Here is a 23,929-nt window from a genome sequence, read left to right on the forward strand (position 1 = left end):
TTATTTTTATTAGGTAATGGATTCTTAGACTTTACACCAAAAGTATGCGTGTCAAAGGTAAAAATAAACGGAACTTATCAAAATGAAAGCTTTTCAGCATCCGAGGACATTACAGGAAAATGAAAAGTCAACCTATGGATGAGAAAAAATATTTGGAAACCATATATATGATAAGGGTTTATGATCCAAAATATAGTAAGAATCCTACAACTCAACCACTAAAAGACACCCCAATTTTAAGAAACGGGCAAAAGGTATGAATAGACATTTCTCCAAGGAAGATATACAAATGGCCAGCAAGCGCATGAAAGATTCTCAATATCGTTTGCCATTCAGGAAATGCAAATCAAAACCACAAAGAGTTACCACCCTGCACCCACCAGAAGGCCCATTTTAAGAAAATGGAAAATAACAAATGCTGGCAAGGATGTAGAGAAATAGGAACCCTAGTACACTGCTGGTGGAAATGTAAAATAGTGCAGCCACTGTGGAAAACAGTTCAGAGGTTCCTTAGAAAGTTAAGTATTGAATTACCATATGACCTGGCAGCTCCAATTCTAGGTACACACCTAAAAAAATTAAGCAAGGATTCAAACATATATCTGTACGCCAGTGTTCAGCATTATTCATAATAGCCAGAAGGTGGAAGCAACTCTAGTGTCCATCAGCAGCGGAATGGGTGAACAATAATGTGACTTATACACACAATGGAATATTACTCAGCTGTAAAAGAACAAAGTCCTGATGCATGTGACAACCATGGATGAGCCCTGAAGACATCATGTTAAGTGACGTAAGCCAGACACAAAAGGACAGATGTTATATGATTCTTTTCATGATATAACTAGAATATGCAAATTCATAGAGACAGAAAATAGAGTACAGGTTACCAGGGGCAGGGGGAGGAGGGGAAATGGGGAGTGGGGGGTTTCTGTTTGGGGAAATGGAAAAGTTTAGGTAATAGATGGTGGTAAGAGTACTATAACTTTGTGAATGTAATTAATCCCACTGAAGTGTTTGCTTGGGAGTGGTTGAGAAGGGAAAGTTTATGTCGTATATATGCTACCATAATTTAAAAAAAAAGGGGGGGATTAAAGAGATCATTGACAATTAAAATGTAAAATGCAATACACGACTCTGGACTCAGTCTAATAATGGAGGAGAAAGTGCCCTAAAGGGCATTATTGAAGGACTGAAGAGACTGGAAGATAGACTTTAAGTTACTGATGTTCCATGTCTAGAATTTGATAACTATCCTTAAGGCAGTTACATGGTGAATATCCTTGTTCTTAAGAAGTAGACTTTAAGTAGTGAGAGTTCAAGGAGCATGATGTGAACGACTAGTCTCAAATGTTTGGAAAGACAGAATGGCATAACAAATGTGGCAAAATGTTAAAAGTTGGTAAATCCAAGCATTCTCTCTTGGCTTTGTATTATTTTTGCAACTGTTCTGTAAACCTGAAATGATTTCAAATTAAAAGGTTAAAATATAAATAGACAGATAAATCCATCTACCTATATTTTGAACATCTTTTACCTGCCAGGTGTGGTTTTTATTTTGGTTCAAAACTGGAGTAGCACTGGAGTCACAACAGGGACAGCTACGCTAAGGTTCCTGTTCCTCTGGTTTACATTCTGATGGAGGGGAGAGAGTGATTCCCTCCCTTTCAGGTCCTCAGAGACAGATGAAGGCAAGTACAGCCATTCTTGGCATCCTCTCCAATAACTCTCCGCCATCATGAATGGGGTCTAAGAATACAAAGGCTCTCATACACAAAGATAAAATGTGTTTCCAGAAAAACAGTGTTAAAGGAGGAGAAAACCCAGTCGCCAAGCTTACCATAATTTCTACTGAGATTTCACTACTGGCCCCGCAGGGCAAGCCCAGGCCAGATTCCTAGTCGGTATATGTGTGGACACCCCAGCTGGAAGAGGTGGCCCGGGCCTACCCAGCCTTCCCTGTGGGTGAGCCCCAGACAAGCCATTCTGGAAGGACCCCTGCTGAGCTGAGGGCCCCTGCAGCGGCAGGGCCGTGGCAGAGGCCCCAGTTGGGCCGTGCTGACCTCCACGGTGATCTCACGAAGTCTGTCAGGGAGTGGATGTGGCTCAAGCGGTTGAGCGCCTGTTTCCCACCTGGAAGTCCCAGGTTTGGTTCCCGGTGCCTCCTAAAAACAAAAGCAACAACAAGCAAGCAAACGAAAAAAGCAGCTCGGGGAGCTGATGTGGCTCGGTGGTTGAGTGCCAGCCTCCCACAAGTGAGGTCCCAGGTTCAATCCCTGGCTCTGGTACCTCAAATGAAAAAATGCTTGGAAGTCTGTCAGGCCATAAGCAGAGGGCACTTTGATGGCAGATGAACAGTTTTCCCTCCTAGTTGTGCCAACAGTCTTAAGTCATTCTAACGAGCTGACGGTAAAAGAGCCTTTCCTGCCCCAGCACCGGCTGCTCGCTGAATATGCAGCTGGGGGATTTCAGAGTTAAGAGCCGTCTTGGACGGTACGTTCTCTGCCGGGCCCTCCCGGGGGTTGGGGAGTGAACCATGTCACCCACAAAAGACGAGTTCAAATCCTAACCCACATCCCTGTGAGTGTGAGCCCATTTGTAATCAGGACCTGGGGAAGATGTTGTCGGTTAAGGTGTGGCCAAACTGGATCAGGGTGGGTCATAATCCCGATGACCGGAGGTCCTGCAGAGAGGAAATGCATGCGACAAAGCCAGAAGCCAGAGAGCACCAGGAAGAAGCCAGAGGTAGAAGCCAGGGAGGGGGAGGGGGAGAGCGGGTGGGGGGGAGGGGGAGGGGGCGAAAAGAGGGAGGAGGGAGGAAGGAGGGGGAGAAGGGAGGCGAGGGAGGGGAGAAAGAGAGGACAGGGAGAGGGTGGGGGGAGGGGAGGGGGAGAAAAGCGGGCGGAGGGAGGAAGGAGGTGGGAGAAGGGAGGCGAGGGAGGGGAGAAAGAGAGGACAGGGAGAGGGTGGGGGGGAGGCCATCACCACACGACAAATGACGGCCTTCGCCAGGAAGCTGCTGACTCTGGAAGAAAGCACGGCCTGGCCGACATTTTGATTTTAGACTTCAAGCCTTCAAACTGTGAGTCAATAATTTCCAGTTGTTCAGCCAAACCAATGTGGTATTTGTCACAACAGCCCTGGCAAACTAAAGCACTGGGTTTCTCTTAAAACCTGCTACCGTCCCTCCTCCCAACAGTTCTTATCCCGTTTCTCAATTCTGTATTTCTCCTTGGCACTTATCCCCATTTTCTTTCCCTTCAATGACTAAGCTTCCCCCAGAATGTAAAGTCTATGAAAACTTATTTTGTTTGCTTTGGGCACTGCTCTGTCTCCAGAACCTAGAATGTGATAAATTGTGAAAACATAAATATAAAACATAGAATTTGCCATTTTAGCTATTTGGAGAATATACTCCCAAAGGCATTAATAATATCCACAGTATTGTGCTACGATCACCACCATCCATCTCCAAGCCCTTTTCATGACCCCAAACAGAAACTCTGTAGCCATTAAGCAGTAACTCCCCATTCCCCGTGCCCTGGCCCCTGAAACCTTCCATTCTGCCTTCATCTACTTTCTGCCTCATGTGTTTGCTTATTCTAGATATTTCATATAAGTGGAATCATACCATATTTGTCCTTATATCTGATTTATTTCATTCAATGTAACATTTGCAAGGTTCTTCCATTTTGTAGCATATATCAGAACTTCATTCCTTTTTACTCAATAAATACTAATATTAATGAACAAAAACTATATATATATGGTTATTTTGCTTATTTCTGTTGCCCAAGAAAAGAGGTCAAAAATAGATGTCATCCCGGTGCCACCTAAAGAAAGCAAAACAGGCAACGAACAGACAACAAGTAGACAAAAGCAGACAACAAGCAGACAAGAGCAGACAGATGAGGGAGCCAACTCAGGGGAGCTGATGCAGCTCGGTTAGTTGAGCACCTGTCTCCCGTGAACGAGGTCCTGGGGTCAATCCCTGGTAGCTCCTAAAAAAAGAAACTGATGTCATTCTTAAGAAGAAGATGGTAACATAAAATGTCTGCCAACTATTTCCTTGAAATAAAGGATACTACAGACTAGAAATCAACAACAGTAAGAGTGGGGCTTTTCTGTCCTTTTCCGGCATTCACGATGTCAAAGCAAGGACATGGTGGGTCCCCCAGGGCAAAATTCCGGGTTTTCCCGGGTCTTCCGGGAGGAGCCGAGCCGTGATCAACTGTGCTGACAACACAGGCGCCAAATATCTGTATATTATCTCTGTAAAGGGGATCAAGGGATGGCTGAACTGACTTCCTGCTGCTGGGGTGGGTGACACGGTGATGGCCACAGGCAAGAAGGACAAACCAGAACTCGGAAAGAAGGTCCATCCAGCAGTGGTCATTCAACAAAGAAAGGCAGACCGGAGAAAAGACAGTGTGTTCCTTTATTGTGACGATAACGCAGGGGCATCGTAAACAATAAAGGAGAGGGGAAAGGTTCCGCGATCACAGCACCAGGTGCAAAGAAGTGTGCAGACTTGTGGCCCAGGAGTGCATCCAAGGCTGGTGACACTGCATGATTCTCCAGGATATTTGTGTAAAAAAAAAAAAAATTAAAAATTATTTGCTCAAAAAAAAGAAGAGGATGAAAAGTAAACATTATTATCATCAATTTGATGGGATGTTACTAGGCATGCCCAGTAATAAAGCAAACGCACGTGAACAGAGAATGAGTACAGCTTTCAGCATTACACAGGAGCTTCTCGGTTTACACACTGCCCAAATCCTTTTACTGTCTCTCTCAGTCTACTTCCCTCTCTGCTTTGACTTAAATTCACATCACAAGGATGTCAAAAGACTCTACAATTATCACCTATTAGTACCGCAGCTATGTAACGCCCAAGAACTTGATGCCCCAGTTTCCACATCAGCGGTCAGGAATCAGAGTAAATCAAAACTTTCTCATGGTTACACCTTCACCACAGCCTGCGCTGAACACTACGTTCAAGAGCCAAAGTGCCAGGAAGGAAAGGACGCAGTATTGCAATAGTGACGGCATGGCGTCACGTGGGCTCCTGCCAGACAGATTTGGTTATCGGCCCTGACCCTTAATTTTGAAAGTCTGGTGTCAGGAGAACATGGCGGCAGGGCAGACAACATTTAAGAGAAACAGGCAGGGTGGGGTGGCAAGGGGGAGACCCAGTGAAGGCAAAGATTGGGGAGCACTAGATGTTTCATCTAAAAGCAAGTGGGGAGGGGATGCCCGAGACTCACAAATGACTGACTTCCTACAGCCCCTGCAATGCCACCCTTGCCACTCGCATTCTGCATCATGATACTCACAATATTTCAGGTGGTGTTATGTCAATTTGAGAACTGGCTTGTAAACCATTAAGGGACTTGCCCCGAGTTTCACTATCAATAATTAGGAGAACTGGGACAAAACAGATGTCTGACACCTGATCCAAAGCTTTTTCAACTTGTATTCACGTGTTCCATGCAGCTTGAAATGAGCCAGAAGTTTTCCACTGCATTAGCAAACTAATTTTTAAAATGGTCCCATCACTTCTGTCACAAAACTTAGGATTAAGAACCGTTCCGTTATGTCTGATTCTGTGTCTCTGGTACAGCTGTCCCCACAATTTCATGATTACACCTTCCTGTCTGTAAACACACATCCTTGCTGGTGGATGGGACTCTCGTGCCCGCAGCTGTAGGCTCCCTCGGCTTCCTCGTGTGGTGGCTGTCCATCCTCACCTCCCTGTCAGCTGATCTGGGTGAGTCCAACAAACTGGAAAGTAGGTGCTGCAACACCGCGGAGGCTCAAGGTCCAGCTGGCGCATGGACATCCCAGAGATTCAAGTATCCTAGGCACACACCAACCCCAGCGCCAACCACAGATTCAATAAAAGGGACAAAAGAGGCATGGGTAGAGAAGTCACATCTGAGTACAACTCCATCACCTCTCACAATTGAGAGGTAGAGTGGGCATCGCCACTCAAGGGTCTTCAGGATGGAGGAATAAATAATGGACTAGAGTGGACTTACTAGTATTCTAGTATAGAATTATTGTGAATCTAAGAATGGAAGAAATTATATCACTGATGTGGATATAGTGACCATGGGAGTTGCTGAAGGCAGGGAGAGGGAAAAGGAGGTGTGATATGGGGGCATTTTCTGGACTTGGAGTCGTCTTGAATGATATTGCAGGGACAGATGCAGGACACTATATATCCTGCCATAACCCACTGAATGGACTGGGAGAGAATGTAAACTACAATGTAAACTATAGTTCATGTGGCGTAGCAGTATTCCAAAATGTATTCATCAAATGCAATGAATGTACCACACTCATGAAAGAAATTGTTGATATGGAAAAAGTGGGTGTGTGGAGAGTGGGGTAAAAGGGAACCTCCTGTTTTTTTAATGTAACATTTTGTGTGATCTATGTACATCTTTTAAAAATATATATTTTAAAAAATAAAAATAAAATGAAAAAAATCCAAAAAATAAATCTCTGCATAAGCATCCCCAATATATGAATATGTATTTATAAACCATGTACATGTGCAGTTATTCTTATCACCTCTGTAATCATAAACCTATATAAAACAGCATTTTGATCCTGCTTCCCAACAAATCATCTTGTACCCCAAGGGAATACACCCTCCACTTGGGAGTCGACTGCTGTAGAAATACCCTACTTTGAACCTTATAAGTAAAATAAGCATAAATAAGCAAAACTTATGCATAAATTTAATTAGATAACAAAGACTTAGAAAAAAATGGATTAACACAAAAAGATAATGTCTGCTTTTTAGTCAATACCTGGAACTTGAAGGTTAGGCAAATTTTCATGTTTGAGCAAAACGAACGGAAAGCCACTTTGGAAAACAGTCTGGCAGTTCTTCAAATGGTTAAACATAGAGTTATCACATGATCCAGCAATTCCACTCTTGATTTACACCCAAGATAAATGAAAGATATATCTACCCAAAAACTTGTACACAACTTGTACACACATGTTCATAGCAACACTTGGTGGAAACAACCCAAGCATCCATCAACTGATGAACGGATAAATATTGGAATATTATTCAACCACACAAAGAATGACGTACTAATATGTGCTAAAAAATGAATGTCTTGCTAATATCACGCTAAGTTGAAGAAGCCAGTCATAAAAGATCATATAGTATATCATTTCACATACATGAAAGTCCAGAATACAGAAATCTATAGAGACAGAAAGTAGACTAGTGATTGCTTAGGGCTGGGAGGTGAGGAAGTGGTATGGGAAAATAGGATGTGATAGCTAAAAGTACAGGGTTTCTTTTTGAGACAACAAAAATGCTCTCAAATTGACTGTGGTGAAGTCTGCCTATATCTGTCAATGTACTAAAACCTGTTGAATTACACACTTTAAATGGGTGAATTGTATGGTGTGTGTACTGTGTCACAACAGCTTTTTAAAAATGACATGGGGAGAAGGGGCCGTCTCTCTCCCAGGAAGCCTGGGCAACCAGGGAGCTGCTATTTCAACAGCTGCCAGGACAAAGGGAGCACAGGTGACAAGGCAGGCTGCAAACAAAGGCACGAGGGCACAGGAGAAAGCTACAAGGGCCAGGAGAAAGTAGATAAAGGGAATACTGAGAAAATGTGCCTAAAATAGGTATGGAGAAGAAAGTGGAAGAAGAAGAGAAAGTGCCACAGTAGAAAAGTCTAGAGAAAGAAAAAAAAAAATCAAGGGCTGGTAAAGACAGTTAACCAACACGCGCTAACTCACGTAACTGCAATGGCTGCCAGGAATTGGGCACCCACTGCCTGACCTGAGGGCTCTTGAGGCATTCACCCGTATGTACCCTAACTTCTAGATTTACAGGTGTATAAAAGTCAGAGTTCAAGTCACATGCCCACACCTTCAGAACCGGCTGGTGGGAGATCCAGGATTCAAAACCTTCTAGCTCCAAAGCTCATAGAACATTGGATGAAAAAACAGGAACAGTGAAACTTTGAAACAGTAATGAATATATTATTGTATTGAAAAATGTAAGGATACCATTTAAAAATCCAGAAATTTCCACAAAAACCCAAATTCTACATATTTCCTTCAATTTATTTTTATTTATTTATTTATTTATTTCCCCTCCCCCCTCGTGGCTTGCTTGCTGTCTGCTCTCTGTTTCCATTGACTGCGCGGTCTTCGGTGTTTTTGCTTATCTCCCTTTCTGTTGTGTCACCTCGCTAAGTCGGCTCTCCATGGCACTGGTGGGCCAGCGGCACTCCACTGCACACGGACAAGCCCGCCTCCACAAGGAGGCATCAGGATGCGAACCCAGGGCCTCCCATATGGTAGGCAGGAGCCCAACTGATCGAGCCACAGCTGCTTCCCTCCTTCAATTTACTTTTATACTCAAGTGTGTCTCATCCAAAGAGCTTCTAAATTGAATAATATTTTTTAAAAACTCCAAAATTTCAATCAAAACATAATGAAGAAGTAGTATATGGAGCTCTGTATTTTCTGCATGATTTTTCTGTAAACCTACAACTTCTCTATTTTAAAAATATATTTTTTAAAGAAGTACCAGGGATTGAACCCAGGACCTTATACATTGGAAGCAAGAGCTCAATCACTGAGCTACACCTGCTTCCCTATTTAAAAAAAATTTTTTTTAGAATCACACAGTGTGACCTGGAGAAAGTAGCTAATCTTTAAACCCTGTTTCCTCATCTTCAAAATGTAGATAAGAGGGAAGCGGGCTTGGCCCAATGGATAGGGCATCCACCTACGACATGGGAGGTCTGCAGATCAAATCCCGGGCCTCCTTGACCCGTGTGGAGCTGGCCCATGCGCAGTGCTGATGCACGCAAGGAGTGCCCTGCCACGCAGGGGTGTCCCCCGCGTAGGGGAGCCCCACGCGCAAGAAGTGCTCCCCGTAAGGAGAGCCACCCAGTGCGAAAGAAAGTGCAGCCTGCCCAGGAATGGTGCCACACACACGGAGAGCTGACACAAAAAGATGACGCTACAAAAAGAAACACAGATTCCCGTGCCGCTGACAACAACAGAAACGGACAAAAAGACACAGCAAATAGACACAGAGAACAGACAACTGGGGTGGGGAGGAAGGGGAGAGAAATAAATAAAGAAATAAATCTTTAAAAACAAAAATGTAGATAAGAACGTCATCAAAGGGTTGTTGTGAGGAGTAAGTAAAATGGTGACTGTAAAACTTTAGTCCAGGGGTAGCACCTAGTAAGCCCTCAGTAACTGATAGCTAGTATTATTAGTACCAATACTACCACTAGTTTTTTTGAGGCCATAAGTGAAGTTATCACTTGGACAGTTTCAAATTTCAAAAACAAGCAAATATATCAATAGAGAGGAGAAGAAAATGTTTGCCAGCACCTAGCAGAAAGAAGAATGAGATCCAAAAAATAGGGATTTAGAACTTCTAACTATAAGTGAATACTATAACCAAGAGAATACATACCTGAGGTATGAACGGACTGAATCACACTGAAATGCCAACAAGAAGAATATGTTTGGAGGTTTTCCCTGTTGACTTCTGCTTGTCTACGGGAGGAAAAAAACTACACTCAACTCAAATTCCATCACAGGATGAATGGAAAGTCAGCAGGGAAGAAAGCACAGGCTACACAAATAAATAAAAATAAGGCTCAGAGAAAGTAAATGGCCTGTCCATGATGACACACACACTTACAAGAATATCTGTGGTAGGAAGGAGAGTCAGGCTTTTATCCTAATAAATAGAGCTGTTCTAAATAGGAACTTTGTGGTTAGATAGGCCTGATTGTGGCCTCAGAAGTAGGCATTTGAATGCACTTGTTACAAGACTTCCCTTTGTAGAGAGCATGGTTTCTCCACATTTTGAAAACACACTTAACATGTGATACCATTTCACAACCACTAGAATGACTACTACCGAAAAAATGAAAAGTAACAAGTGCTGGAGAGGATGTGGAGAAACATGAACAGTCATTCATTGTTGGTGGGAATATAAAATGGTGCAGCTGCCATGGAAAGCAGTTTGGCAGTTCCTCAGAAAGTTAAGTATAGAATTATCATATTACTCAGCAATCCCAACTCTAGGTATACATCCAAAAGAATGGAAGGCAGGGACTTGAAGAGATATTTGCACACTGATGATCGTAGTGGCAATATTCACAAGAGCCAAAAGATGGAAGCCACCCAAGTGTCCATCTGACGAATGGATATACTAAATGTGGTATACGCATACAATGGAGTACTACTCAGCTGTGAAAAGCAATGACGTTCTGACACATGTGACAACAGGGATGACCCCACCATTTCTCACCACATCTACTGTTTACACCTTGGTCCAAGTCACCCTCTCGTCTTGCCTGGCTTATTGCTAGAACCTCCTAACGCCCTCTCTGCTTCCCTCCTGCATGCTTTATTATCAAAAGAGTAGCAAATCGTGTCACTCCTCTGCTCAAAACATTTAATATTGGATCTAGGCAATGATCAACAATTGTTAGTAAAACCACAAGGTGAAAGGTTGATGGGGAACTTCATAACTGATGGACCAGACTGACAATACTTAAACCCACAATCCTAACCTCACAAAAGCAAACACCCCTGACGTAGTACACCACCTGTTAAAGCAGTGCAACCCAAAAAGTCTAACCTAAGTCTGATGAGGCCTCTAGATCTAATGATGAGTTTACAGAGAAGACGGTTGACCAAGAACATGGTATTATAGGGATGCAATAAAGAAATCCAGATGCAGGAGACCCTACAGGATGTAGGACCCTATTTCTTCAACCAAACCAATAAATGGCTAAAAAAAAAAAAAAAAAAAGAATGGAAAATTGTTTTAAGATTAGAAGAAAAAAATTAAGTGTTCTTTTACATAGAGGCAAAAAGTAAGATTAGAGGTTACCAAGGGAGAAAAGGGGGAATGGGAAGATATTACTTAATAGGTGCCAAGTTTCTGTTTGGGACAATCAAAAGGTTTGATAGGGAAGCAGATGTGGCTCAAGCAATTGGGTTCCCATCTACCATATGGGAGGTCCAGGATTCAATTCCTGGGGACTCCTGGTGAAGGCAAGCTGGACCCTGTGGCAAGCTGGCCTGGGCAGAGAGCTGGCCCACGTGGAGTGCTGGCCATGCGGCGAGATGGCCCAAGCAGAGTGCTGGCCCATGCAGGAGTGCTGCCCCGTGCAGGAGTGCTAGCCTGAGCAGAGAGTGGCACAGCAAGATGACACAACAAAAAGAGACACAGAGGAGAGACAATAAGAGATGCAGCAGACCAGGGAGCTGAGGTGACACAAGAAATTGAGCATCTCTTTCCCACTCCAGAAGGTCCCAGGATTGGTGCCACCTAGAGAGAAGACAAGCAGACACAGAGGAATGCACAGCGAATGGACACAGAGAGCAGACAAAGGGGGGGAGTGGGAATAAATAAATCTTTTTTTAAAAAAAAATTTGATAATGGATAGTGGTTATGATAGTACAACGTTGTGAATATAATTCATGCCAGTGAATTTACATTTAAAAATGATTAAAATGGAAATTTTATGCTATATACATGTTGCCACAGTAACATTTTTTTTTAATTATAAGAGTTCTTTTAATCAAATGCAATGTGTGAACCCCTTTTTGAATCCTGATTCAAATAAATCAACCATATACTTGGACATTTTATGATGTACAGGAATCATTGATACTGATTTAAAATATCCTGGGTGTAAACATACTACAGTAAAGTTTAAGTCTGTATCTTTTAGAAACATATACAGAAGTATTTAAGATTAACTGATGGATCTTAATGAATTTGCTTTACAAGAGTACAAGGGGGCGGGGGGAGCAGCTGTGGCTCAGTCAGTTGGGCTCCCGTCTACCATATGGGTGGCCCTGGGTTCGTGTCCAGGGGCCTCCTTGTGAGGGCAGGCTCGCCCGCACGCTGTGGAGTGCCGCCCTGCCCACAAGCACGGGGACAGCCAACTCAGCAAGGTGACGCAACAACAACAACAACAAAAGGGAGACAAGCAAAAATGCAGAAGAGCACACAGCGAACAGAGAGCAAACAGCAAAAACAAGCCACAAGGCGGGGGAGGGCGTGGAAATAAATAAATAAATACAGACACAGAAGAATGCACAGCAGATGGAGAGAGCAGACAGCACGCAAAAAGCTGCAAGGGGTGGGGGGTAAAAAAAAAGCACAGCAGGGAGGTCAGAGAAGTGGCGCTGACGGGCGTGGATAACAGCTGCTGCTGGCTGGGGCAGAGTGCTGGGCGAGCTCGTACCATTCCTCTCCTCCTCAGTTTGAAACTGAAGGAATTTCCTTCTCACTGCCTTCCTCCCCCACCTCCCCATCCTCCTCCCCCTCTCCTACAGCAGCACCAGCCTGGCTCTACACCCACCCTAACTGGCTTTCGCTGCCTCGGGGTCTTCATTGACTTGCGGAGCGCTTCCCCCAGGCATGGATGGAAGCCTCACTCACCTCCTTTGTGTCTTCATTCAGTGTCTCCTTCTGATGGTCACTTCTGCCATAATCCTTTTTCAAATCAAATCCCTACATGGATACATCATCCCCTCCCGTGCTGCTTTTCTCCATAGCATTCCCGTTCTGGCATTCTCCCCATCCTCATCCTCACCCTAACAGGAGGCGTTCCCTAGCAGCAGCACTGGTCAGCACTAAATCCCCGCAACAGCCCTGGGAGGTAGCTATAATGGGATCCCCATTGTACAGAGGGAAAACGAGGCACAGAGAGTACGCTGAGCCAGGTTTCCAACCCAGGCCACCTGGCCGGAGCCCACAGCTGACCCGCAACATCAGAAGCCTTGGGTACACTTAGTTTACAGTCGCTCTCCCTCTACTAATATGGAAATTCCATTGTCTTAGTTTGCCTAACGGCTGCCTATGCAAAGCACCGGAAACGGAGAGGCTTTTATTATGGGAATTTCATTAGGGGTAAAAGCTTACAGTTCAGAAGCCATGAAACATCCAAATCAAGGCACCATCAGAGATGCTTCCTCACCAAAGTCAGCTACTGGTGACCCTGGGGTCCTGCCACGTGGTAAAGATGGTGGTTGATCTCTGGCGAGGTCCCTGCCCTCCCCTCCTGAATCTACCGTCTCCCGGAGTTCAGCTGCGGCCACCAGGCACAGGGCTTGGCTCTCACCTGGCCTCCTCCTCAGTCTCAGCTGCCCTGCTTTCTTCCCGAGTTCAGCTGTGGGCAATTTAGCAAGTGGCTCATCTCCCCAGCCCTGAGCTGCTCCGTGGGCCCAGCCTCTTGGGGGCTGCAGCTTCAGCTTCAGCTGCTAGTGATCCTCGAGTCCTCTCTCACAAGGCAGGGTCAAAACGGTGCTTCCTTTCTCTAAGTCTCCATTTATATATGACCCAGCAAGGGAGCAGAGACCCAGTCTGAGTCTCCAATCAAAAGGGCCCCACCCACAGGAATGGATTAGCTCAAACACAATCTTTTTAAGGGGATTCACCAAATTCAAATTGTCACATCCATGAAGGAATTTTTGTCTGATTTGTTCATTGCTGCTTCTCGGCTTCTGCAGTGGGTGCTTAGTAAGAGCTACTGTATATATGAGCAAACCTGCTACCTGCCGGGTCCTGCCCCATGCTGGAGATCCAAAGGTGATTCAAGCGCCATGCAACGCACACCTGCGCCAGACTTAGAAGGGCTTTCCAGCAAAGTTACAAGGAAGTGAAGGCATCAAAATGTGACCGAAGGAATCTGCTGGGAGAGCTGAGTGGAGATGAGACCTCAGTCCAAATCGCCACCCCAACCACATCTCATCTTTCCTCATCCTTCTATAGAGTGAGTTACTGAGGTGGTTTGGAACTGTATGTAACTAGCACAGGCAGGGTCAAGGCCAGGGAGGTGGACCGAATGTTTCAATATTCCCAAGAAACCACACGGGAGGACAGCAGGAGTAGACATGCCCTTCACACAGGACCCGGTGGCGGCCAGCAGGGAGGTGCCACACCACCCCTCGTGGGGGCAGCGGGGGTAGGGGCTTTAAAGGTATGACAGCAGCGGGGAAAGGGACAGTACCCGGAACAGCTACAGAAGTGCTACCGAAATACGCTCATGCATGCGAGTCTCAAAACATTCTCACCACATCCTTGCTCTTATCTCCAAGGTCCTGGCTGCTGGCAAGTTCAGCCTGTCCCTTCCCTCGGTTCTAATCAACAGGAAGGAAGAGGGGATGGGTATCACATCAACCCCACGGGACCCCAGAGAAACGTGTCCTTAAATTTAATCCATTCCTAGGGTGTGAATACATTTTAAGTAGAAATCTTTTCATGAGGTTATTTCAGTTAATATAATATCTGGCCCAAGAGGACAAATACTGTATGACTGCATTACTATGAGCCAAATATACTGTGTAACATTGTATGATTCCATTTATATACAATGTAAAGATAAATTCTTTAAAAAGTGTGTGGGAGGCCTCAATCAGATGGGTCCTAATTCTATAACTGGGGTCCTCTATAAGCTGGGTAAATTGCATTCAGAGGGGGAGAAAATCACAGAAGCAGCCAGAAGCTGAAGCCAACAGAACCCAGAGGCAAAGGGAGAATTTCCATCTCTACTTCAGGCAGCCAGCTTCTCCTGGGAAATTCACTGAAAACCTTCATCCAGGGTTTTCATCGGAAATTGGACTTGCCCATCCCCACAGTCGCATGAACCAATTCCTATTTTAAAACCTCATATTTAAATGCACACATGCACACCCCTCCCATCAGTTCTGCTTCCCGAGAGAGAACCCTAATACAGTTACTTTCGAGTTGCTTCTAATTACGATCATGTTTGCCCAGCCCCTAACAAAAATGAACTCTCTTGGTTTCTACTTGTCTCATCCAAAGGTGAGCAAGAGACTGGGGGTATGGTGGAGAAACTGAATACAAGTATCTTGATTAAGTAAGAGAAAGTTGCTGTGTGAGCAAACCCTTAATTCCCAATGGCGTAGAAAAAGGTGAAGCAGGGCAACTACAGTTTTTATTTTCACAGTATCATAAGAGAAGAGCACTTAAAGTTAATACTGAATAGCTTCTCTGGTACAATGGCAACAAGAGCAATCTGTGTTGCTGAACCAGATTTGGTACCCAGTGTACACAAGCACCCATCGGTGACACTGGGTTTCAAAGAAGAGCTTTATTACAGAGCTCCGTGTAATGAAACAGAAAGCAAGCCTCAGATCTGTTTCCCCAAATTAGAGAAACTCGGAGGTTTTTATGAGATTCAAACAACAGGAGGTGAAAAAAGTGACATTGAGACATTGGGAGATAGTGGTTGATTTGTTCAATTGAAAGTGTATAATGGGGCCCCAAAAAGGTACCCTAGAAGATTGAGAAGAGCCAGCAGGAGTAAGCCTGGAGTTATAGGTTACAATAGAGTTGTAAATTGCTTGATTAACATATGATAACAAGTAAAGGAATTGAACTAAGCTAAACAAACAGGCCTTTAAGTACTGAGGTAGTCCAGGTGGGCCAATACATAATGTTACAGGTACAGTAAAGTCCTACATAGCTCAGTCCACATAAGATAACAAGTAAAGAGACTGAGCTAAACAAATGGGACATTAAGATGTAAACAGTTCAACCCAGAAAAGATAACAAGTAAGGAGACTTAGCTAAAACTCAGGCTCTTACCATCTGACAAAAGCTAAACTAGCTGGGGCAAACACAGTGACAGATTACAGCTACAGCAGTGTTTTAAAACATAACAACTGGGGAAACAGACTTTGGCCCAGTGGTTAGGGCGTCCGTCTACCATATGGGAGGTCCGCGGTTCGAACCCCGGGCCTCCTTGACCCGTGTGGAGCTGGCCATGCGCAGTGCTGATGCGCGCAAGGAGTGCCCTGCCACGCAAGGGTGTCCCCCGCGTGGGGGAGCCCCACGCGCAAGGAGTGCGCCCATGAGGAAAAGCCGCCCAGCGTGAAAAGAAAGAGCAGCCTGCCCAGGAATGGCGCCGCCCACACTTCCTGTGCCGCTGACGACAACAGAAGCGGACAAAGAAACAAGACGCAGCAAATAGACACCAAGAACAGACAACCAGGGGAGGGGGGGGAATTAAATAAATAAATAAATCTTAAAAAAAAAAAAAAAAAACATAACAACTGAAAGAAGGAAAGCAAGCTAAAATAATATTTACAATTAAAAACCTTGCAGTTAAAAGAAAAAAATTAAAATTAAAATTTTTTTTAAAACCATGTATTAATAGTTAGCAGTTATGATTTACAGGCAAAGAGACTTTTCTCAAGGACAATGGGCTAACTGGAGACTACAGAGGGTACACCGTTACATTTGCAAATGACCAAGACCCAAGAGACCCAGGCTAAACTAATCCAGCCCTAAATTCTCCAACACAGGGTGAATGAGTCCTTTAGAGCTCAGGGATGGAAACATTCCTTCAGAAATGCAAAATCAACCCAGCCTGGAGCAACTGCCACAAAAGGCACCGCCTGTAGCATTAACGTGTGTACTTGCCTTCCTCAGCCCAAATCGCCACGGAAATCAGGAGGCAAAACTCAGAATGAGCAATCGGAACAACAGATTTTAACATAGGTCATAGGACAGGTCAAATGATATGACAATTAAGCCATATGTTCAAAATAACCATAAAAATATGTATGCATTTAAAAAATTAAACTATATATATATGCATTTACAAAAGTTCAGGTCTTCTCACCTACCAGATTTATAGGGCCCATTCCAAAAGCAGTACTTTGAAGAATGATTTCCAAATAAAGAAAGAATTGGGAATTGCTTACCTACATTTGTAGGAGTCTACAGTTTCCTGATTCGCTATAGTTTGCTGGAGTAAAAGAATGCAGTCAAGTATAAAGAGGGGGAAAAACAAAAACAAAAACAAAACCTCTTGCTTCCAATTTTCATCACCTAAAATCAACTAGAGAAAATTGTGAGTGATGAGTGCTTTTCAACTTTAGCTGCCACAAACAAACAAAAACAAAGCAAAACAAAACAAAACTGAGGGCTAGTTTATATTTATCTCTTTTACTAAGTATAAAGCTAAAGATCCAATAACAGAACTAAAGCATTTTTTAAAAATGATTTTAACATAATTGTTGGGCAAATCACATTAAGTGTGTAGTTTGTTTCAGCTTCCACTCAATAGGCCATTTTGCTACCTACTGTTACATATGACAAAAACACATGAATCTGAAACTTCCTTTTACAATCTGAGATGTATTTCACTTTGACAGTTCACATTCTGTTCCAGTAATAAGGGAGAATTCACTCCATATGGGATCATTATCACTATTTTAGAGATAAGAAGACAGAAGCACAGAGAAAAGGAAGTGATGCTCTCACCGCCGCTAAGTGCCACACTTAAAATGGGGACCCCCACAACTTGCCCTGAGCCCCCAGGTTCATTCTCCAAGCCCTGCCTCTACGTGTGGGATAAAACACTAATATAGATGGTTGTCTTAAAAAAAAAAAAAAAAAAAAAGCATTCCAGTCTCCCTAGCTGGGGACCTTGAGCAAGGCACTCCGCCTTCTGCACTGCAGTTTCGTTTCAGGGTTATTGTGAGAACTAAATGAACTGTCACATGTGGATCCCAGCCTGGCACCCAGCAGTCTATAAAGTTAGTTTTATCACTGTCACTGTCACTGAGTAACTGCCTCCAGTTCAGCATAAGGCAGCACAACTAAGGAGACCTAATTTTATCTCCCAATGTCCCAACTGTCACCCCCAAACTCCTTTTAATTAAAGCGGGGAAAAAACAGTCAAAAAGTTTATTAGGTGTCCTGAAAAGATCCAACACAGCTGCCAGGCACTAGGATGGCTGAAGTTTATCATCTCTGGAAGCTTACCCAAGAGCTACTCAAATTTTAACAGCACCCCAACACCCACCATCATTCTCTCCTTCCTATATGAGAAATAGGAATCTAAATTTGGTCACAAGGAAACTACTCAGGTTTGCCAGTCCTGTGGGAAGAAAACGTATCACCAAGTAGTGTCTTTCTTTGGCTCTTCGATTAGCTGCCTCTAAAGACCACCCTCATGTAAATGCTTATAAATCTTGGGTGTTTAGCCTGGGCAGTGACAGAATCTCCCATGCCACAACGCAAGAACTCCAGCGTTGTATCAGGAGTTAAATGACTACAGAAGGAAAAGATGGAATCCAGTCGAACCCCCCAGGGGCCCCAAACCCTAAATTTCACCAACGTTCCTAGCACCCCCCCCCCACTCCGTACAAAGCCCTAAAGAAGCTGACGACAAAAGCAAAGACCCTGTCTCCTGATGGGCATTTTCACATGGCATGGTGCAGTAAAGAGGAATTATATAAGAAACTGAGAAAGAGAAACATCCCAACACCGCGTCAGGTGAGAATGAAAACGTCAACACCACGAGCCTTCCCCTTGTGGAGGTGCCGCCTTAGCCTTCCTCCGCTCCAACAAGCTCCGCTGGCCCAACCCGGAGGAGGGCGCAACTGGGAGAGATGGTACTCGATACTTTTCAAAACTCCTCTCTTCTGGACTCAAACAGATATTTGCACCCCAGTGTTCATAGCAGCATTATACGCAACAGTCAAAAGGTGGAGGCTGGGGGAACAGATGTGCCTCAAGAGGCTGAGCGCTGGCTTCCCACATATGAGGTCCCAGGTTCAACCCCCACCCCCGGAACCTTAAAAAAGAAAAAAAGATGGAAGCCACCCAAGAGTCCATCAATTGACAAATGGATAAACAAAAGGTGGTATATACACACCGTACAATATCATTCAGCCATAAAAAGGAATGAAGTTTTAATGCTTGCCACAACATGGATAAAGCTGGAAGACATCCTGAATGAAGCTAGACACAAAAGGACAGATAGTGTATGACTTCACATATGAAAGAACTACAGTATGCAAATTCATAGTGACAGAGAGTAGATGACTACTAGTCGGGTACTAGAGACTGGGGACAGGAATAGGGAAGCACTGCTTAACGGATGGAGAGTTTGTTTGGGGCGATGGAGCACGGTGATGGTAGCACAGCACTGTGAATGCAATTAGCATCACTGAATTGTGTGCTTAAAGTGGTTAAAATGTGCAACTTTATGTTGTATATATGCCACGCTATTAAAAAAACACCAAAAAGCCCCTCCCACCAGCCTATTTTATCTTCCAAACCAGCCAGTGAGATACAACTGGAGTTATCCTCTCCCTTCCCAGGTGAGGAAACTGAAGTTCTGTGAGGTTTCTTTTCCTTTTTTAGTTTTTAATTTCAAACTTACAGGACAGTTGCAAAAATAATACAAAACCCACACAGAGAATTCCTACATTCCCTCTACTCAGATCCCCAGATCCACCAATTTTTTAAAACATTTTGCCACACTTACCATATCATTCTATCTATCCATCACCTGTCTACCTATTTTATAACTACCTGAAAGTAGGTTGTATACATCGTGCTCCTTAAACACTTAATACTTCTACTGCTTCCTTAGATAAAGGATATTACTTATGTAACCTCCTTAAGTTACCAAGTTCAAGCAATTCAACACCCGTGTGAAGCTGGCCATCTACATTCCAGTTTTTTCGTATGTCCCCTTTGGGCCTTTTCTCCTCCATTATTTGCCCCAGTCCAGGATCTTGTATTGCCTTGAACTGTCATTGTCTCCCTCTTCACTTTTCATTTTTCCTTTTATTTTAGTAACACATACACAACCTTAAATTTCCCCTTTTAAACCCAAGCAGATAGGTAATTAGATGGTGGTAATTACCATCGCCATCGCTCTGAGGTTTCTCGCCACAACTTCCCAGGTCTGTGGCAGTGCGTGGACAGGATCTAGGAAACCCGAGTTTGCCGGTTCTCAGTCTCCGTACTTTCCCACCACATCTGGACTCCCAAGAGCCTTCCAGATTCCACAGTAATAACGCGGTAAGGGCAGCTCTGGAATCCGCCCTTTGGGGCTAAGGCATCCCTCTGCTAAAGGTTCTCCCGTCCTCCGAGCTGACAGCACCCACTTCCCGCGGGGTCGGCGGCCAGGCTCGGGGGCGCGGGCAGGCGCGGGGGGCACGAGGCAGTTCCGCTCGCGCCGCTGCGGGCTGGGGGCACCCCGGGGCGCCGCGCTCCCCGGCCCCGCGCAGCCGGGGGAAGGAGCCTTCGGTTTTCGCCGTGGGCCGGGTGTTGCCTGGGTGTGCTTTCATTCTGTCGCCGTCCTCCAGACGCTCCCGCGTTCCGTGTGCCGCGGGCGGGGACCTCCGCGGGCCCCTGCGCTCGGCGCGCACGCGCCTGGGGACCCGAGAAAAGCCCCAGAGCCCGCGGCAGGCGCGGGGACGACGCCGGGCGCAGGGTGCTCGCTGGGTGCCGCCCTGAGCTAGTGGCCCGAGGTCCCGTTCCCGGGCGCCTCGCGGCCCAGGCGGAAAACGCCAGCGCTGCCCCGGTAGCCCCCGGGCCCGCCGCGGCGCCCACCCACCCGGCCCCCTCTCCTCCACCCCCTCTCCCCAGCCCCTTCCCCGGGGCCCCAGGGCACCCCTCCCGCCTCACCTGCGCGGTGGCAGCGGCGTCCTGCCGGCCCGGCTGCCCGGGGGAGGGAGGAGGCGCGGGGAGAGGCGCGGGCCGCGGCCACGCTGCCCCCTACCGCCCCCGCGGCGCCGAGGGGAGCCCCGGGAGGGCGACGCCGGGGGCCGCGGCGGGAAGGGACGCGGGGCGCCCGCGTCTCCAAGCCACCCGCCCCCGCCGCGCGCCCCCCTTCTTCCCCTCCCGCCCGCAATCTCGCCCTGCCAGGGGCGGGCGCTCAGACGGTCCCGCGCTTCCCGGGGTCGAGGGAAGGACTGGGAACCAGGCCTAGCCGGAGAGACCCCCAACCTCCCCGGACGGCCGCCCAGTGGGCGCTGTGAGCAGTCGGCGCCGCGGCCTGAAACGCAGAAGGAGCCTGGGAGAAACGTGGGCTCGTTGAGTCTGCGCTGAGGTCAGCAGGGCCGGCGAGGACCCGCAACTTACCCCGGCCGGGAGCCGCGGCGTTTTCCCAGCTCGGCTGGCTGCGGGCGCTCCGCCCTCGCCGAGGCGTCCAGCCTGCTCGCCGCCTTGCTTTCTGGCGGAAAGCGTTTGTCTTCTCCCCCCAGGTGTGTCCGGGGTGGTGCCGAGCTCAGGGTGGGTGCTGGTAAGAAGCCTTCAACCAGGACAGGAAGTTTTCGCAAATGGAAACCTCAGCCCCCAGCTGAGCGCACCGGGAGCTTCTGCGCGGCGGCAGGGCCGGTAACTTCTCTGGGGAAAAGAATCTCAGCGCTCCCAGCGCTGGGAACAGCAGGCAGGGAAGCCGGTCCTGGATGTCTTAGAAGGGTTCCTTCCGCTCGTTGAAACCAAGCCCCTCACATCTGCCGGTATTTGTTTCCAGGTGGGGGAGCGAGGTCACCGGTATTTTGCGCTCTGCTTGCCCGGTGTCCCGCTGGAACATCGTCCCCCCCTGGCACATCCCGGCTGGGAGTGGGTAAGGGGTGGCCTCCACCTGCAGGATGCTGCCTTCTAGTTGCACCTTCAGATGGAGAAATTGGGAACCAACACGGAGACGTCAGGTGAACGCGAGCTGCCAATCACCCGCTTCTGAGGAGAGCAGCCCGACCCTAGACCTACTTAGCTCTGCAAGAACGCGGCACTTTGGGGTCCTGCCCCAGGAATTTAGGTCAACACAGGGTCACATTGGGAGGGGCTGACCTTCAACCAAGTCAAAAGGAAAGGATGTGGGCTGTGGGAGAGCAGTCGCTGCGTTTCACCTCTCTGCCAGTGCTTCTCCTAAATTACCTTAAAGCGGGGGTTCTTAACAAGGGGTCCGAGCGCTTGAATTGAAATTCAAAAAAAACCATAATTCTTGGGGGGTCGTGCTGGTATGGGTGTGATATGTTTATTAAATTAAATAATACACAACATAGTGTGGCCTTGGTAAGGGGTCTGTGGTTTTCACCTGACTGGCAAAGGGGTCTGTGGAACAAAAAAGGTTTAAGAACCCCTGTGTTAGGGAATGGATGTGCCTCAAGCAACTAGGAGCCTCCCTTCCACATGGGAGGTCCCAGCTGTGGTTCCTGGTGCCCCCTAAAGAAGAGTTGCAGACACAGAGCACACAACGAACAGACACAGAGAGAAGACAGTGAGCAAAAACAAGGGAGGAGGGGAAATAAATCTTAAAAAAAAAAAAAAAAGAACACCTGCCTTAAGTAATCCTACCAGTATCCCTGAGACAGCAAATCACTGTACTCACTTCCTGGAAAAGGAACCTTTGCGAGGTGAAGTCAGTGGCCCAAGGTCACACAACTAGCAAGTAGCACGGCCAGGCTTAGAAAGCAAGTGCATCCAACCCCAAACCCTGCGTCCACTTTCCACCATGCCACCAGCCAGACCTAAAAGAATAACGACAGAGAACAAGCAAGCGCCAAAAGGAAAGAGCAGTCAGAGGAAGCAGAGAGAAAAAATTCTTAAAAGGAGAGCAGATGCCATGCCGAGGAGCTCTGTGAGTGAGTCTTCTGGTCACCAAAGTACAGTGGTAGGGGGCAGCCTGCTTAGTGCAAAAGAAGAAAGCCAAGCAGAGCGTTCTTGTAAGGAGACCTGGAGATTTCAGAACAAGGCGGTGGCATGTCAGTCTCCTGTGGCGCCACCTTGGAAATCACCTCTACCCAGAGTGCCAGAAGGCTGTAGCCTCTTGCGTGGGGGACCAGACAAAGTTTGAATATACACGTTGAACATGTAGTCGCAGATGAAGGAGGCTCAGATTCTAGACTATCTCTAGAACTAAGAAAGTCCAAGATCAGCTCTTCTGATTAGCAACACTCACTGAAAGTCCGCCCAGTCCACTCTGGGATCGGAAAGTAGAATTTCCCTGGTGCCAGATGCCGAGGGGTGGGCTTTTTCCAAGACTGCCCAAGTCACAGGCCAGTTCTGAGAAAGTCGCCGAGGTTTACAAACCGAACAGGCCAGAAAAAAGCAGAGGCTGGTTCAGGTTCATTGTTGTGGTTTTTTTTCCACAGGGAAGGTCAGCCTTACAGGTCACAACGAACCCCACGAGCAGCTCAAGGGCAGAAAGAATGTCAGAACAACTCACCCCGTTAGCTGCTGAGGCTCATGCCCAGCACCCGTCCGTCCCCAAGACTTCCACTGTCGCGTGGGCAGTCTCCACCGGCCGGCTGAAAGCCCGCCGCCCGCCTGAGGCCCCGCCGGGCTTCGCAAGGAGTGATTTGTGCCTTGAGCCAAGCTGTGACCCTGTTTTCGAACTCGTCAGATGCAGTCCACAAATGGGGAAATCAGTCTCTGTACGAAACAGGAAGGAAATGAGATGAAATGAACTGCACAGTATGCTCCCCCAGGAGCCCCGGGCCATCGCCACCGCACAGAAGTCCAAGGAAGAGCACGTGAAAGTCCTGGCGGCGAGGGAAGCCGAAGCGCGCTGACCTCAGGCAGGGGGGAAGGAAGCAGGCAGGCTGCACTTGACTTGGCTTCGTTGCTGTCCCTTCTGCCTGCCCGTCTTCCAAATCCATTCCCACTTCTTGGGAGTCAAAGCCCCAGTGAGCGCAGGGTGCTGAGCGATGGGGCCTACCCCTGGAACCTCTTCCTCGCTTGCATTTTAATAAATCTTGCCCTACTGGCCTGCCCGTTAGGAGGGCCAGAGCTCAGTGTCTGGGCCGTTGCGTTCCCCTTTCACCCTGCCCCATTCTGAAGGAGAGTAGTCCTGTGTTTTACTGTTTGCTCCTGCATGGTGGGTGACTGGGGACTCGAAGAGGCAGTATTCGGAGATGCTGTGCACTGAAAAAGGTCTCTTTACCTTTAAGAGATGGAGGAAAACAAAAACAAAAGGATTATGGCTCAGGTGAAAGTGCTGTTTGCTTGCTAAGAATACCCAGACACTGGCAAGCTTCAGGCAAACCCTTATCCCCAGGTCAGCTGGTTCCCTCAGGGACAAATGCAGAAGGACAGGTGCCCTTTGTCTGA

At 46.8% G+C, this 23,929-nt stretch overlaps 1 protein-coding gene across 8 annotated transcripts in view; it reads right to left on the minus strand.

Annotated features, from left to right (window-relative positions):
- Nucleotides 1-23,217, minus strand: part of RUBCNL (rubicon like autophagy enhancer) — a 67,047-nt gene extending 43,830 nt beyond the window's left edge. For 2 of the 8 annotated variants that reach the window (XM_058276666.2, XM_058276669.2), the window contains exon 1: nt 19,734-20,243. In XM_058276666.2, coding sequence (XP_058132649.1) covers nt 19,734-19,742 — 9 coding nt within the window. In that variant the 5' untranslated portion in view covers nt 19,743-20,243. Of the gene's footprint in view, nt 1-1,537; nt 4,002-19,733; nt 20,244-20,500; nt 20,564-20,956; nt 21,489-23,045 lie in introns of those variants that run through there. The other 6 variants (XM_004475417.5, XM_004475418.5, XM_071208278.1 and 3 more) reach the window with 6 other exon arrangements.
- Between the last annotated feature and the right edge of the window lie 712 nt (nt 23,218-23,929).

The sequence above is a fragment of the Dasypus novemcinctus genome, chromosome 15 (assembly GCF_030445035.2).
Source record: "Dasypus novemcinctus isolate mDasNov1 chromosome 15, mDasNov1.1.hap2, whole genome shotgun sequence".
In the NCBI taxonomy this organism is placed as follows: Eukaryota; Metazoa; Chordata; class Mammalia; order Cingulata; family Dasypodidae; genus Dasypus; species Dasypus novemcinctus.